The sequence below is a fragment of the Ornithorhynchus anatinus genome, chromosome 16, assembly GCF_004115215.2.
Source record: "Ornithorhynchus anatinus isolate Pmale09 chromosome 16, mOrnAna1.pri.v4, whole genome shotgun sequence".
NCBI classification, from domain to species: domain Eukaryota; kingdom Metazoa; phylum Chordata; class Mammalia; order Monotremata; family Ornithorhynchidae; genus Ornithorhynchus; species Ornithorhynchus anatinus.
In genome coordinates this window covers 7,583,910-7,600,624 of record NC_041743.1, presented here as the reverse complement: position 1 = coordinate 7,600,624, position 16,715 = coordinate 7,583,910, and the positions used below count along the sequence as shown (strand labels likewise).

At 48.3% G+C, this 16,715-nt stretch overlaps 1 protein-coding gene across 1 annotated transcript in view; it reads right to left on the bottom strand.

Annotated features, from left to right (window-relative positions):
- Positions 1-16,715, bottom strand: part of PAPPA2 (pappalysin 2) — a 157,045-nt gene that overhangs the window by 19,301 nt on the left and 121,029 nt on the right. Inside the window, exons 19-20 of the mRNA XM_029081125.2 lie at positions 14,831-14,940; positions 10,198-10,269 (exon numbers count right to left, since the gene is read on the bottom strand). Of these exons, the coding sequence (XP_028936958.1) occupies positions 10,198-10,269; positions 14,831-14,940 (182 nt within the window). The remainder of the gene's footprint in view (positions 1-10,197; positions 10,270-14,830; positions 14,941-16,715) is intronic.

Genomic DNA, 16,715 nt, shown 5'->3' with positions numbered 1-16,715 from the left:
TCTGGTGTGTCACCTCTAGCAAGTCACTTATCTTCTCTGTGTCTCAGTTCCCTCTTCGTAAAATAGGATTAAGACTGGGAGCTCTATGTGGGACAGGGATCCGATTATCTTATATCTACCCCAGTGTTTAGAACAGTGCCTGGCACATAACACTTAACAATACCACTATTATTATTATTATTACTACTATTATACTATTAGGGTGACCCGGGGCTGGGGGATGCTGTTTGGAGTGGCAGAAGGACAGGGTGAGAGAAATGAGTTTGGTGGAGAGGGGGATGTGGAGGGTGTGGGTCTGTCCATCAAAGGAGGCTAGGGTAGGAAGGCAGACCAGTTTTCCAAGGTATTCTTGAAAATATATGATTTGCAAGTGAACTCTAAGCATGTCTGCAGCAATCGATCAGTGCTATTTATTGAGCACTTACTGTGGGCAGAGCACTGTACTGTGCTTGAGAGATGACAAATGCATAGGTAGACATGATTCCTGCCCTCAAGAAGTTTATAATCTAGTAGGAGAGACAGACATTAAAATAAATTGCAGGTAAGGGGAAGCAACAAAGTATAGGGATCTGTAAATAGGTGCTGTTGGGGTGGGGTGAGTAGCAAAGTGCTTTGGGGACACAGTCACCAGTGCACAGGGTAGGCCCCACAGAAGGCAGGGAGAAAATGGTGAGAAGATGAGAGATCAACAGGGAAGGCTTCCTGGAGGAGGTGGGTTTTTTTTTTTGTATGGCTTTGAAGACAGGGAGAGTGGTGGTTGTTCTTTGACCAGAAGAGCAATAGGGAGGAATGGGAACTGAAGAACATGGAGAATGACATAGCTAAATGCGATAGGATCTGCCAATTTGGTGGGCTAGTGAGTTTTTTTTTTAACTTTCTGGGAACACGGGCTAAAACCAGAGGGACAGTGAAAGAGAGTCAGAGCAAAGAGTGAAGAGAAAAGGTAGAAAGGAATGGAAACAGAAAAAAAGTGACAGATGACAGACTTCCAGTGTTGCTAACATCCATGGAGTGAGAATTCTCAGGAAGACATTTGGCCCACACAAGAGGCTGTGATAGAGAAGAAAAGGCAGCAGGCGAGCCCCGCCAGGATGACTTGGTAGTGCTCTGGAGGAGGTTTAGACATGCATAAGCTCTTACGAATGTTGTTAATCTACATGAGGTTTTACAATTTGCACGGTTGTGTTTTAATGCCTCGTGTTTTGGGGGGTTGAGTTGGGTTGTTTTTTTTTTTTAGGAAAAAACCCCATAACAATGGTTTTAGTTTTCAAAATGAAAACCCAGTTCCAATTAGCATTCTGAGTCTGATTTTCAGAGATTCCAGCTGGAAAGTCTACAGCCTGCCTTGCCCTGGATGGGACTCCAGGCATGTCTAAAGACATGTCCGAATTTTCATCACGGTGCAAAAGCTGCTTAATAAATCTGGCAGCAAAAGGCATAAACACATCGCGAGTGGAATGCATTGAGCCCTTGTGCCTATGACAATCCAAAGAAACAGCTCCAACTTAAGCTAATTTTCAACTGTTTGAGGCTTCCACGTTTTTTGCTCTACGCATTGCTGTTCTACCAGTCTCTGAAGTGCAGGGTCCCCCCCGGCCCCCCATCCTCCCTAATCCCCCCCCCACGCGCACACACACAGTTTTGCATTTGGCTAGCCCCTTCCACCCACTGATTCCCCAAGAGCTTTATAAGCCTTCAAAAGTGATGCTGCATTCTCCATGAGGAAACACCAAGCCCAATTCATAGATGGCTAAAATGAGAATTTGAAAAGTCAAGTTGGTGATGATTATGAAATAATAAAATCATTTAACTAAAACGGAATCAAAAGAAAGTGACAGATTTAGTAACTCTCCATGATTAGCGTGTACCTACTAGGGCCAGACTTTTCCCCTTGGGCATTTGTCTAGTGGCAAGAGGTATTATTTGCACTTTTCTGGGACAAGGTGGGGAGTTGCAGGTGGAAGGAGGAAGGGGCGGGTGGAGAGGGGAGGAAAAGAGGGAGAGGGAGAGAGAGAGAGAGAGAGAGAGAGAGAGAGAGAGAGAGAGAGAGAAGGAGGGCAGCATGAAGCCCAAGCTGAGAAGCAGCATGGTATAATGGAAAGAGCACAAGCCTGGGAGTCACAGGACCTCAGTTCTAATTCCAGCTCCACCACTTGTCTGCTGTGTGACCGTGGGCAAATCACTTGGCTTCTCTATGCCTTAGTTCCCTCATCTGTAAAATGGGGATTAGGACTGTGAGTCCCATCTGAGACTTGGATTGTGTGCACCTGATTAGCTTGAATCTACCCCAGTGCTTAGTAATAAAGTGCCTGGCACATGGCACATAGTAAATGCATAACAAATACCATTTTTTCAAAAAAGGAAGAAGAAAGGGAGGGAAATGAGGCAGGGCGGGAGGGAAAAAGATAACAAGCAACTCTAGCCTGCCCCACTCCAAAAGCTCTGTTCCTTTGCATTAGAGGAATTTGTCCAGCTGGATGGAGGAGCCTGGTAGTAAACTGAGGAACCTTTAACTCTCTGCTCTCAGTGCTAACCATTAGAAAAAGCATCAGTCGAGGAGAAATCAAAACTCTTGCCCTGGGTCTCTAGGGCACTCACAGGGCAAGGGACTAGTTTGTCCAATCCAATTTAGAGAGGAGGAAGGGGACAGGGTGATGATGATGAAGAGGATGATGACAACAGCATCATCTGACGGTATGGAAGGGGGCCGAAATCACGGAATGTGGCGAGAGAATTGAGGCTGGCGACTCAATGAACCCTATTTATCTTTGGTGGGGAAGAGGAAGGGAAAGACCCAAAACAGACCTTGGTTCCTGGAGTGAGGGCTACAAGAAACCAGATCTGGTAGGGAAGGAAGGCTAGGTGCCCCTAAAGGAGTTGTCCCCAGTTCTACTAGGACCTGGGGGGCTGTGCTCCTAGGGAGCCGTAAGCACTCAATAAATACAATTGAATGAATGAGTTCACATTAAGGAACAAGTCACCCTGCAGTACTGGCCCCGGGGTTGGACACCACATCCCTTGGTGGAAAAATGTTCCCGCACACTGCCTCCGTGTTCTGACCATAATGCAGAGTGAAAACACAGGCGCTGCCGGAACCGAATGTACTCTTCAGTGTTTTCACCACTTAAAGACAGTATCTTTAGATATAATAATAACAATGATGTTTGTTAAGCACTTCCCATGTGCCCAGCACAGTGCTAAACACTGATGCCCGATTCAAAATAATCAGATCAGTCACGGTCCCCATACACATGAGGGAAAACAGATATTCAATCCCCTAGTTGCCATTGTTTTTACAAGATGTTCTTCCCCTTGACTCTATTTATTGCCATTGTTCTTGTCTGTCCGTCTCCCCCGATTAGACTGTAAGCCAGTCAAATGTCTCTATCTGTTGCCGACTTGTTCATTCCAAGCGCTTAGTACAGTGCTCTGCACATAGTAAGCGCTCAATAAATACTATTGAATGAATGAATGAATGAATGAATATGAGGAAACTGAGGCACACAGAAGTAAGGTGAAGGCAAATGCGGGAACTGGGACTAGAACCGGGATCTCCGGACCCTCAGGCCCAACCACATTCAACTAAGTGACGCTGATTCCCTTGAAACAAAAATAGCAGCTTGTGTTGCTCAAGGCCGGGGCAATGGCATGTCCCAGGGAGCCTAGGTAGCAGCACCTGACATAAGAGTGTGGAGGTGGTGGAGTAGGGGTCGGGGGAGAGGGCCCGCATCATGGGGCCACCATCTGGAATATGAACAATGCCAGAGCAGCAGAGGGAGGAGAGAGTAGGCCAAAGCAACAACAGAGGAAGAAGTTATGGAATGCTGCTCCAGGTGCATCAAAAATGATCCTAAAACCCTAATTCTTGTCATAATTTCACTAGCATCCGCATTGTCCCATAGCATAACAGACCGGTGTGCAGACGTACACACACACACCTACGCCCACAGATGCATGTACACACCAACAAGTACTACCCAGGCAGGCACTTACCCAAACACCTTCTGTTGCTTCAAGAGCCTGCACATGTATACACTTGGGAACACAATATGAGATCCCCAAATCCCCAGGCTGAAAGGAGCACACAACACCACCTCGCCCATCATCCTTCCGCTCAGGTAGGGTTGCCTCCTACCATTCCAGACAGAAAGACTCTCTTCCATTTTCAAAGTTGTCTGGGGAAGAAATCCCCACAGCCACCCTATTCCATTTGGGTTTGGGTAACCAGCTTCACTCTCCGGAAGCACTTCCTTGCCCATACCGTTAACTCTCCAGCTGTGGTTTAGTGCACTACAATGGGAAAACAGAATGCAGTCAAACCCCTCAGCCATTTATTACCTCAGCTTGTAAAACCACCTCTTCTCTGAGTTGAGTAATCCTATTTCCTTTTATTGGAAGTCAGAGGGTCTGGGTAAGTCACTTAGCATCTCTGTGCCTCAATTTCTTTATCCATAAAGTGAGGATTCAATGTCTGTTCCTCTCTACTACTTAGACTGGTAAGCCCCATGTGGGACAGGGACTCCGTCCAACCTGATTAACCTGTATCCATTCCAGGGCTTAGAACAGTGTTTGACACACAGTAAGTGCTAGGCAAATACCATAATGATGATGGTAATAATAAAATAATAATGATAATAATAAATCTCCCATTTTTCTAGGGGATTTGCACTCTTCCGTATCAGTCAGTTGAAGGCTTACTTTTTGGCTGCCTTTGGGGCACTGCGTGCTGCTGCTTTATCCTAGAACCCCAGCCCAGAATGACAGTAGGAGATTGGGTGGGGAGGGGGTTTGGGAAATGTAGTCTACAGGATCCCAGTGTAGATTATGTCTGCCTGAGGGGTTGTGTGGCCAGGGGACATCCCAGACCAACATCTTTATCCCTGGGTCAGCCTCTTCAGCTCCACTCTCACTGACCTCAAGAGTCTTTAGTGTAGTGGCACCTTCCAAGTCTTGCCATAGGACTTGGAAGTTTTCCTGGTGTGTTTTCCTGAGGATGGGAATTTAGCTGAGGTGCCTGACCTTGCTAGAGTCTGTCCTTTCTCCTGTTTAAACACAGTAGTTCATTATCAACCCTCAGGCTCCTCCTAAATCCGTCCATCTTCTATCATTGAATTCTTCCCCCTCAGGACTGTAAGCCCCTTGAAGGCAAGGAATAGTGTCTACCAACTAACTCTACTGCATTGTACGCTCTGTAAGCCGCTTAGTGCCATGCTCTGTAAGCCGCTTAGTGCCATGCTCTGTGCTTAAGCACTCACTATATTCCACTGCTTGACAACTATGCTAACTGATTCACCTATTTCAGTCAGTTCTCTGAGCTGCCCTGGGGCCCTCCAGGCAGCTAGATATCTATCCTGGCTTCTCCCCACCCCACCAGAGGAAGTGATTTCCAGCCACCCAGGCTGCCCACTTGCCCCTGGGCTCACTGTTGTAAACCCAAAAAGTGAAAATGGGGAGTACTGTTTCTAATCCCCTCTTTAATCCCTCCAGACTCTAAACTCCTTCCTTGAGGGCAGGGATCGTTTCTATCAACACAAGAGAGTTGGTAGACTCTCCCAAATGCTTAATACAAGTGCTCTGCCCACCACAGTAAGCGCTCAATAAATAAATGGTGGCATTTGTTAAGCGCTTACTATGTGCAAAGCACTGTCCTAAGCGCTGGGGGATACAAGGTGAACAGGTTGTCCCACGTGGGACTCACAGTTTTAATCCCCATTTTACAGATGAGGTAACTGAGGCCCAGAGAAGTTAAGTGACTTGCCCAAAGTTACACAGCTGGCAAGTGGCGGAGCCGGGATTAGAACCCACGACCTCTGACTCCCGAGCCTGGGTTCTTTCCACTGAACCGTCACCTTTCCCTCCCTGTCCAATACAGGGGAAACACTTTTCTTTCTCCTTTCCTGGTCCCTGAGCCAACAAAGGAATGTTGTGGTTTTTTCCCCCTTCACCTATTTGGAAAATTAGGGCTTTATGCCCACCTTTAACTTTTGGGCCTTTACCCTGACAAGTCTTCACTATTTCTTTGTATGCCTCCTTGGGCATCCGCCCCAACTTTAAGTGGTCCCGGCTCCCTAACTCTTAGGACAGAAAGCCTCTGCTTCTGCTCCTTTCCCCCTTAACGGTTTAAGGCTCCCGGGGCACATAACCCGAATTCAAAGGTGGGACAACAGCTTTGGGGATTGTGGGCCAGACTGTGTGCGCGAGAAGGAGGCATCCCCGGAGCATTGCGTTACAACACATTGTGACTGAAGCTGGCCCATCCCATACCCAGAAACATTTGTTTGGAATCACCCAAAGTCTTAAATGGGCCTTTTAAGTCTTTACTGGAAGCCTCAAGGACATCCATTAAAACACTCCCACATGTAGCTTGTAGTAAATAGAAGCATAAAAGGGCTGGATTCATGTACGAGTGAGTGCTCTCCCTGCCTCTTAGCGTGATGTACTCGGCCCCAGTCCCGTCTCGGCGTGGTTACCTGGGTAATTCCTTGCAGGAAGGTTCCCCCTTTGGGTTTTGATTGATTGATTGATTACAGCATTTGTTAAGGGATTGCTATGTGTCAAACACTACTCTAAGAGCTGGGGAAGGTATGAGTTAATTAGGTCAGACACAATCCCTGTCTCACATGGAGCTCACAATCTAAGTAGGCAGAAGAACAGATACCCCATTTGACATTAAGGACACTCAGGCACAGAAAAGATAAGTGGCTTGCCCAAGGTCACTCAGCAAGCAATTGGTAGAGCTGGGAATAGAACCCAGGTCCTTCTGACTCCCAGCCCCATGCTCTCTTCACTAGGCCACACTGCTTCCCAATAATCTTCCGGGCCTACATCCTCTCCTGTGGTTGGGCAGGGAGATGTTCCTGGAGTCTCTCCCTGGGTGGGTGCAGACACCCGAGGACCATCTACTCCAGAGGGTCTAGAATCGAGTTGGATGGGGACAACCTCTCCCTGGGCCTCAGTTTCCTCCTCTGTAAAATGGGGATCATACCTCTCTACTTCTTTGAGGATGAACTCTTTGAGGAGATGGGGCTGTCTGATCTGATTATCCTACCTTTAGTAGGTACCTCCAGTGCTTTGCCCAGTGCTCAGCACACTGTAAGCGCTTGATAAATCCCATAGATACCATTACTCAGAGGGAGCCCCGTACACTGAAGAAGTGTTCGGAGAGCAAATGTATGCAGTTGTCTGGGAGAGTCAATGTAGACTGTGCTTTTGGATGTCATGTTCTATTTGGCTGTGCTACTACAATATGAAAAGCAAATCACCCCAAAGCCCATTCTGTAAATTCCTCTTTTTTTTCTTTTAAATTAGCATTTCCTAGAAGTGTCTCTATTGGCGAAGCAAAGTTTACTATTTGCCAAAGAGCCAGAGAATGACAGTGCTTTCTATACAGTCAAGATGGGTTGTTTCCAGTGAAGCCGCACCTTTTTGGGGTGTTCTAATCTACCCTGCCTGTGTAGAAAGCATAGCATGCTTCAAAATCCTTCATTTTGCCTGCTGCATAATTTAGAGCAAGTTGGATCTCCCTTAGTCTCCCTCTCTTCCCTTCCTCTCTTCCAAGGGATTCAGCAAGCTGTGTGTGTGTGGCCTTGCACAAGGCCAAGGGTCACTGCTCTGCCCAGCGGGGATTTCCAGCCCCTCATTCTTTCCTCTGTGCCGTTGCGAGATTGAAGGGCTGTGCCTGAAGGGGACAGCTAACATTTGCCGCCAGCGCTCATGAAATGGAGCAGCCAAAAAGCCACTTTGCACCAGGATTTGCCCTTCGCAGCAGACCTACAGCACCGTGCCTCCCCATCTCCCGGCCCCACCTTCTGCCTTCCTTCTGGCTAACTCAGTGGGGTCTTCCTCCCTCTTTCTTGCCGCCTCAGCACCAGCTTTTTGACTAGTCAGTCCTCAAGATTTTTCCATTCCTTTTTCCTAGAAAAAAGTCTTCTAGACCTCTATTAAGCCTTTCACTTCCTATTCTCGCCCTCTCCTCTCTGAAATTTCTTACCCTCTCTCCGCATTTCTCTCTCCTTCCACTTCCTTCTTCACATCACGAGTTTCTCTCCCTCCCCTATGGCTCCCTCTTCTCAGAAGAGAGTGCCCAGGAGCCCAGGTGACAGTCTGCAACCTCCTCTGTCAACAGAACCAACTGGATTTTCCCTAGATAGAGGGGAGGGATTCTAGCCAGGGGACTTGGAGCCAGAAATCTTGCCCGCTTGGGGAATAGAGCTGGGGCAAGTGGGTAGAGGCCAATCGTGGGTGGAAAGTGGCAGCAGTGGCAACAGCTAGATGGGGTGACCAGTGAACTTTGTGCAGAGGGAGAAGCCGAGGGCCCACCCTCGGCAGCTGAAGACCATGTGTTGGCCTCAGTGACTCCTGTTACAGTATCTGCAAGGGTCAAGGAGGAACAGAGAGGAGGATGGGGCAAATGAGAAAGCTTTGTGCTCTGTCTGGGAAACACCAAAGCACGGCCCCCACTCCCTCATCATCTGGCCTCCCTGTTGCTCTCAGGCAGAAGGAGTGACAGAAGGGAATGCTCAAGGTTTCTTTGATCTCTGCCCAGCTCCCTGAGTGTTTATCTCCCTCCAACCCTGCCCTCCCTCACTTTCTTTCCCTCTTTACCCCCCCCTTGGCCCCCACCCCCCTTTTCCCTGCTGCTGATTCACTCCCTTCCCCTTCCCCCACACTGCCATCTGTTTTCCTAATGATGGCATGAGATGAGCTGTTTTGTTGGCCTTCAGCATAACAGAGCACACTCCATGCTAACGTTTATTCCTGAAGCGCTCTCACACTGCTTTTCATTGGTATCTCTCCTTCCTGTCCCCTGCACTACAACATGTCCCGTTCCCCCCAACCCCCGCCAACCCCCTCTCACTCTCAGTTTTGGCCTCTTGGGCTCCACTGCTCTGTGAAGGAATTGGTTTAAGAGGGAGACAGACTCGCAGAAAAATGGGGAGGTGTGCATGTGTGTGTGTGAGTGTGTGTGTGTGTTTGTGTTTGGATAGGAGTAGAGGAAGCGAAGAAATGACAATCAAATTGCTCTGTTTTCAATACCCAAGGATGAGCTAGAATGACCCAAGTGTCCCTGCTAAGTGGTTTAATTGTTTCCAGTGAGGGATCTGGAAGACAAGGCTGTTGAGGCTGAGACTGGAACTACTAAGTGTTTGTCCCCAGCCACCAGCATTCCCAGGATGGGAAGGCTCAGGCTGGAGGAAGAGCATGCACGCACACGCGCGCAACCAACACACACACACACACACACACACACACACAGAGTCAGCGGCCTTACATTACCCTAACAGGGCCCCCCTATTGAGGCCATGGTCCTTGATCTAGGGCCAACTTCTTCCAGTGCCCTGACACTCTCCCTCACCTAAACTCTCCTCCTCACCACGACCATCTAAGATCTATCACTGGTTTTTTTTTTTGGTTGGTATTTGTTAAGCGCTTACTATGTGCAAAGCACTGTTCTAAGCACTGGGGGGATACAAGGTGATCAGATTGTCCCTCGTGGGGCTCACAGTTTTAATCCCCATTTTACAGATGAGGTAACTGAGGCACAGAGAAGTTAAGTGACTTGCCTAAAGTCACACAGCTGGCAAGCGGCGGAGCCAGGATTAGAACCCATGACCTCTGACTCCCAAGCCCGGGCTTTTTCTACTGAACCACACTGCTCTGGGCTCAACTCATCGCTTCCCTCGGACTCATAATACCCTGTTAAGTGAATGGAAGAGCCTGGTGACTTGGCTATTTTGAGAAAAGGCAGTCATCCTGAGTGAGTACTGTAAGAATTGGCCCCACCTTCACGTTATCTTGGGGTTTTATGAGGATAAACTCAAATGACTCTTACTTTTCCTTTTTTCTGGCATTCTCCAGTCTCTTCCCCCCTCAGGTGATCTAGACCTGCACAGGAAGTGACCTGGACCTTGGCTACTCCATTAGATTGGAAATATCTTGAGGGCAGACACCCCACTGCCTTTTCCTTCTCTCATACACTCCCAAACACCCGGCCCAGTAGCCCCCACAGCGTGTGCAGCCGGTCAATAATGTTGACGACAATATGGATGACGATTCCTAGATGAGTTGGAAGCAGAAAATCGCAAAGTCGTCAGAAGACGAGACCACTGTCTTAAAAGGAACAGCTGCCTAATTTGGGGTGCCAGAGGTGGCAGGAGGCACAAGGAAGCAGCCTCCCAGGGAGGTCTCTCCACTTACCTCACACGACTGGATGCAGTGGACGGTCGTGGGGTCTGGGTGCCACCGCCGCCTCCCTGTGCACACGATATTCTAGTGAGAAGAGAAAGATAGAGGTGGGGTCACAAGATGTGCTGGAACACAGTAAGCCTCAGACTCCCATTGTCCTGGATCCAATATGTCACACTCTCTGCCCAGGCCACTGGCTCACTGGTCCTCCCAAAGAGGGCCTGAGCCAGCTGGGCCTCCAGGGAACCTGTCAGCCTCCCAGAGGGCTCTGTCCACAGTAAGCATCAATAAATATCATGGACTGATGGATTGGCTCCCCCAGAAGGGAACAGGACCTGATGGGAAAGAAATCCCAAGCCTTCCCCCAGCGGGACATGTCTATCGAGCCTGTTGTATTTTCCTCTCCCAAGTGTTCAGAACAGTGCTCGGCACATAGTATGCACTCAATAAATTCCATCGATTGACTGACAATGAAGACGACAGAACACTGGTCGGAAACCAAAGTGCCTGCCTCTGCTCATTTTGCCTTCCTCGCATTTATGGTGAAATATTTCACCCTCATCATTTCAGTACCCACTAACTGTAGCCAATAGGAGACAGATGGGGATCCAGATGACACCAAATTAAAGCTCAAGGGAGGTCCAGTTTACTCAAGTTGAATGTTCAGCAACTCCCTAATTCCCAAAGACCATTGCTAGGTGTACACGTGACCTAATTCGTCTCCATCTGCTCTTAGTAAACTAAAAATTCATTTTGATGTATTTGGGCATTTTTCAATATTTCTGGATTCTAAAGAGCTGGGAGATGCACTATAGCTAAAGAACAGTAGCACAGAACGTTTAAAAAAATGAACAAACTCCAAAGTGCCCTCCCTGTTAACCACTGGCTCAGACCCTCACATTTCAACTTACTGTATTAGGAAGAGAGAAGCAGCCTGGTGAGGTGAGAGCTACTCCTTTTCCTAAGATAACTCCTCTTGAAATTGGAGCAGTATGCTCTAAAAGGCTCAGCCAGTGGGTCTGAGCATTAGAATAAAATAGACCTAGCCAAGAGGGCATGCACACTTATACACATAACTATATTTGATTTTGAAGATGATAATGGTGAGATTAATTAATTATAATTAATTACTCTCTCAAGCATTTAATCCAGTGCTTTGTACACAGTAAGTGCTCAATAAATATGATTGATAGGAAAAACAGCAATTCACCACCTCCATCACACATCCATACCCACACACAAATATTGAGAGTAGCAGGTTCCAATTACTGTAACTAGTACTTTTTTGATGAGACCAGTAAATGATCTATATTCCTAACATGGTCAGACATCCATTTGTGGCTGCCCTTATACCTCTCCTTCTGCCCTGGAGACTACATCTCCCAAGAGTCCCAGCCCGCTGTTCCGGGACCCCAACTGGTGGAGAAGTTTGGGTCAAACTCCTGGGAGATGTAGTGGTGAAAGTACAAGGCGGCAGGAACCACGTTCCTAAGGGTAACCACCCTGGGCCAGGCCGTCTTCTCCACCATCGCTGGGGGATACACTGGGCAAGTCCAGGAACTGCACCTAGTTAACTCTAGAGTTTTAAAACTAGGGTCTGAAGCCTGTCTAAAGTTAGCGTCCCTGTTCTACAGAGCGATGGAATTCTTGATGTGAACTCCAGGGAGTATCAGATTTATCAGTTGGGGTCCAAGTTGAGATGTCACTCAGGATGCACATAACTGCTCTCAAGAACATTCAAACTTAGGACTGCCCAGGGAAACTTAAAGGGAGGAAACAGAAATGCCTTTACAAATGCTATTCAAGGTCTGATTTTAATGGCCCCATTTGCTGTATAATCTACAAAGAAAGAAGAAAAAAGCCGTTCATCAGGAATTTCAAGCCTTAATTCTCCACTGAGCAAGAGGAAGAGCTTCAGTGTTTTGTAGTTTGTTTTTTAAAGCATCGATCCTTCTCCTTTACTTCCTCCTCTCTCATTAGGGGCCGCTTCTTTGCTCTCTTCAGCACTAAATGAATCCTATTGTATACAATGTGGCCAAAGAATCAGAGGGAGCATTCCCCAGAGATCTCGGCCAAGGAAGAAGTTATTGAACTCCACCTACCAGACCCAAGAGGAGCCACGGCCCTGGTCCTGCCCCTACTCAGGTGGGTGGGGGAAAGGAGGGGAGGAGAGGGGGGAAGTGTGTGGGGGAGGAAGATGCCAGCAACCAGAGATTTAAATGGGATTCATTGAAGCTGACACACAGTAGTATCTACAGCACCAAGCTGTAACCCCAGCTGACCCTAAGCCTTGGGGAGTTGAGGAAAGAAGAACCGAAGGGAATTCTGGCTCTTGATGGTATTATTTTTCCAGCCTCTTATCCTGCTCCTCTCCCTACACCATCTCTCTCTTTCTCTTTTTCTCTCTGCGTATGCTGGGTTTGGATTTTAAGAAAGTTACCCTGAGGGACCCAATTTGGGGAAAGCACCAAATCGCAATCATTTGGAATAGCTGAACAGTCCACCTGGAGAAGAGGAAATGATAGGAAGGGGAAGGGGAGGATGGAGAGAGGGAGGACAGGGAGGAGGGGGGAGGAAGAGGAGGAGGATGGGAAGGGGAGGGGAAAAGAGGGAAGGAGAAGGATGAGGGAAGGGAAAAGAGGGAAGGAGAAGGATGAGGGAAGGGAGAAGGAGGACAGGGAGGGAAGGACAAAAAGGGGAGGACAGGAAGGGGAGCTCTCATATTCAGGGGCTTCTGCAAATGAATGTAAGTTACAAATCCATTGATCCATCAATTTGTCTTCTGACGTGCATGAGACAATTCACTGAAATTCTGATTATTCCCTCACAGCGGCCCTGGGAGTCCAAGAGCCAGGAGATGTTATTATGCTGGAGGGGGAGAAAGGCAGGGTGGTAAGCAGGCAGGCAGGTCCCAGTGCAAATCACCAGCAGGGCACAAAATCATTGTTTTTGTGATAAAACCAGGCCACAGTGACCCTACTTGATGGAATTAGCTGCCTGTGAGGGAGAAGGTGCATCTGGTTTCTCTTCATGGTGTTTGGCCTGAAGTTTGAGATGTGAATCATCTGGGTTTTTACTGAGGTACTGGGTTTTTACCCTCCCTGGGGCTGCTGCACCCAAACCCAGTCTGTCCTGCTAGAATACTGACTGGGAACTTGCATCAAAGTGAACTGACTCCCGCTGACCCACAAGCCCTGTTTCACCAATCACCTCAGTCTTCCCTAGCTTAGAACACAGAGTGGGATAAGAGATGGCCCTGATCTCTGAGAGGTTCCAGAGATCTCAGTGTCTTGGATCTCTCTTTTTACATTTTGACTTAAAATGTCATGCAACCATGGCCTTCCCTTCTCCTTTAGGAGAAATTGAGCTCCGTGAAATTGAGCTCCATGAGCTACCACACCTACGCCACTTGACTTATCCGATCCGAGCCCACTGGACACCTGAGCATGGAACAGTGTGCCAAAGAGCAACTCCAGGCACCAGAGGAAGGAGCTCACAAATGAGGTAAAACAGAAGAATCCTGAGCTGCCTGAATCACTGTCTCCCTAGCCTGAGCTAAAGGGGCAAGAGACAGAGGCCTAAGAAAGGACTGGAATTCTGAAACACAACACAACAAGGTGCTTTTTGCAACTTTGGGCCAATTACTTATTTTCTTTGCCTGAAAATAGGGATAACAACCCTGTCCCTATGGACAGTAATGGGAGATTGCTCTGGCTGGGTGACAGGCTTGTATAGTTGGAATTCTCTGCTTAAGTCCGGACACGAATGACAGATGGTAGCCCTCGATTCTGTTTTTCCTGCAGAAAGTCCAGCCTGTTCAGTGTGTGGAGGGCCAGGAAGGGTCGGGGGTTGGGTTGGTCTTTACGATCTTGCTGTCTTTTCTGGAGAGTCATGCGACCATTCTAGCACTTGATAGTCACCCCACCCTCAGCCCCACAGCATTCATATACATATCTGTAATTTATTTTAATGTCTGCCTTCCCCTCTAGACTCTAATTGCCTCTTGGGCAGGGGACATGTCTACCAACTCTGTTGTATGTTAACTGTGGTATTTGTTAAGTGCCTACTGTGTGCAGACACAATACTAAGCGCTTGGGGGAATACAAGCAAATTGGGTTGGTCACAATTATTATTATCAATGTGGGCAGGGTACATGTCTACCAACTCTTTGTATGGTACTCTCTAGAGCTCAGTACAGTCCTCTGCACACAGTGAACACTCATTAAATGTAGATTGATCGATTGATTTACCAAGGCCTTATTAATTTAGGGATTGGCTAGCCCCTATCTCCCATCCCAAATCTTTCTTTTCCTTTCATTCTCTCTTCCTTCCCAATTTCATGACCCTTTCATCTCCTCCCACCTCCTTCCCACTTTCTCATTTTCTGCACAGCACTCTCATTCGCTATTCTTTAAAAAACCTCATCCTTATTCTGCCTGCTCTTTCTCCTGCATTCCTTTTTGAGCAGTTTCTCTCTCTGTGTCCTTCCATGCTCCCTCCTTCCCCTAGAGCCTCAATCATTCAGTGCAGGAACAATCCTTGCCATGTTCCAAAATCAACAGAAACCCTTGGCTGACAGGGAAGCGAGAAGCTCATTTCAAGCCCCTGCGTCCCACTGGAGCCTGCTGGAAGGACCCGCCCTTACCTGGACTTTGGAAGGCTCCATCCAGTGCCCCATGGTATCTGCAGTGACGTTTTCCGGTAGGATGACGGGGTCGCTGGGGGGGATTACACAGGATGGCGTGCACACCGCACCTAGAGAAACCGACAGGAGAGACAAACACCTAAATAAATACTGGCTTCTGAGAATCAGGCAGCTCATGGGTCTTGAAGCCTCAGATCTAGACCCTTTCTCAACCCAGAGGGATTGTGATTTATGGCATGGAAAGGGCAGTTCTAAACCAGAGTTCAAAGAAATGGCCTTTGACACATTCTTTTGTCCGTGGAGCCTTCTCAACCACCTCGTGGGCTCTGGAGTCAGACACCATTCATCTTTAATGGTCCCCCCAGCTGCTGCCTTTGAACTCTGCTCTCTCAAGGCCTCTGAGATGATGTGAAGAAGCAAGTGATCCAGAGATGAGGAGGGGGGATGCAGAAAGCACTCAATCCTTCTGTAGAGACCATACTGGGGGTGACCAAGAAACTCGATGTGCTTTGGGGTAGAAAACTATAGGAAGGCCAAACGAAGCTTTGGAGTCAGGCAGCCACCTGGGGTTGCTGAGTACTGCAGGACTTGGTTTGGGCTGGGGCTTGGTGGGCTCAGCTGTAGAAGTGTTCTGGAACTCTGGGCCAAAGCCCTGGCACATCTAGCCTAGGGGCGGGAAAGAATGGTATTGGGAGAATTCATCTCTCAGCTGTTTCCAGTCTCTGGGCCCTATCCCTTTAGGGTCACCCTTTCTGCCACTCCCTAGGAGATGAGTCTGTAGTTTGAGCCCAGGATCCACGAGGCAACTGGGTTCAAATGTAAAAGCAGCCTGGCCTTGTGGGCTGGGAGTCAGAGGCACCTGGGTTCTAATCTTGGCTCCATCACTTGTCTCCTGTGTGACCTTGGGCAAGTTACTTAACTTCTCTGTGCCTCAGTTACCTAATCTGTAAAATGGGGATTAAGACTGTGAATCCCACGTGGGACAGGGACTGCGTCCGACCTGATTAGCTTGTATCTACTTGTATCTAGTGCAGTGCATGGCAAATAGTAAGCGCTTAACAAACACCAATTTAAATTTTTTTTTAATTGCCTTCTGAAACTCCTACACATCTCAGGGTTCAGTGGGCTCGATTTCCCTGCCTGCTACCTTCACCACTCTTGAAATAATGGTGGATGGGAGCTGTAATGTCATAGTCCAGGGGCAGGATCATACCATGACCCGTGACCCCCCAAAATAAGAGGGTCTTCCCTGTGAACCTTCCACCAACTCCTAGTGGTAACTCTTCCTGTCTGCTCAAGCTGTTCTGTCTGAGGGCCACACTTTCTCTGCTCCTGTCCTCTCTCCAAATCCCTCTCAAAAATCCCAGTTCACCATCCACCTTTTCCAGCTTGCTCTCTCCAATTGACCCTACCCATTCTCCAGCCTACCAGCCCTGAGTGTGATTCACTCCCTGCCTCCGCCCCCAGCACCTTCATGCCATTTCTGGACAAATGCCCATACGTGTAGACTGTAAGTTTCTTGAGGGCCGGGATCATGCCTACTTATGCTACTGTCCTCTTCCCAGTGCCAGATGCAGGGCTCTGTACAGAGAAAGTGCTCAGTGAATACTATTGACTGACTGATGGAGGCAGTCTGTCAGCCTGACTCACTCTCCCACTGGATGGAAGTCCTCGAGGGAACGGACACATGGGCCTGGGTCCCTGGGATCCTGCTGCTCTCTCTGTGGGTTGACAGGAAATTCTTCTCGACTGATGGACTGGAGCGGCCAATACAATGCTGACTCAAGCACTGGGTTTGCCTCTGGGTTTTCAACATCACCATAAATCAGCCCTCCCTACGCAGGCCTTTCACTGCCATTTACTTGAAGAAGGGTCATCCACGGGC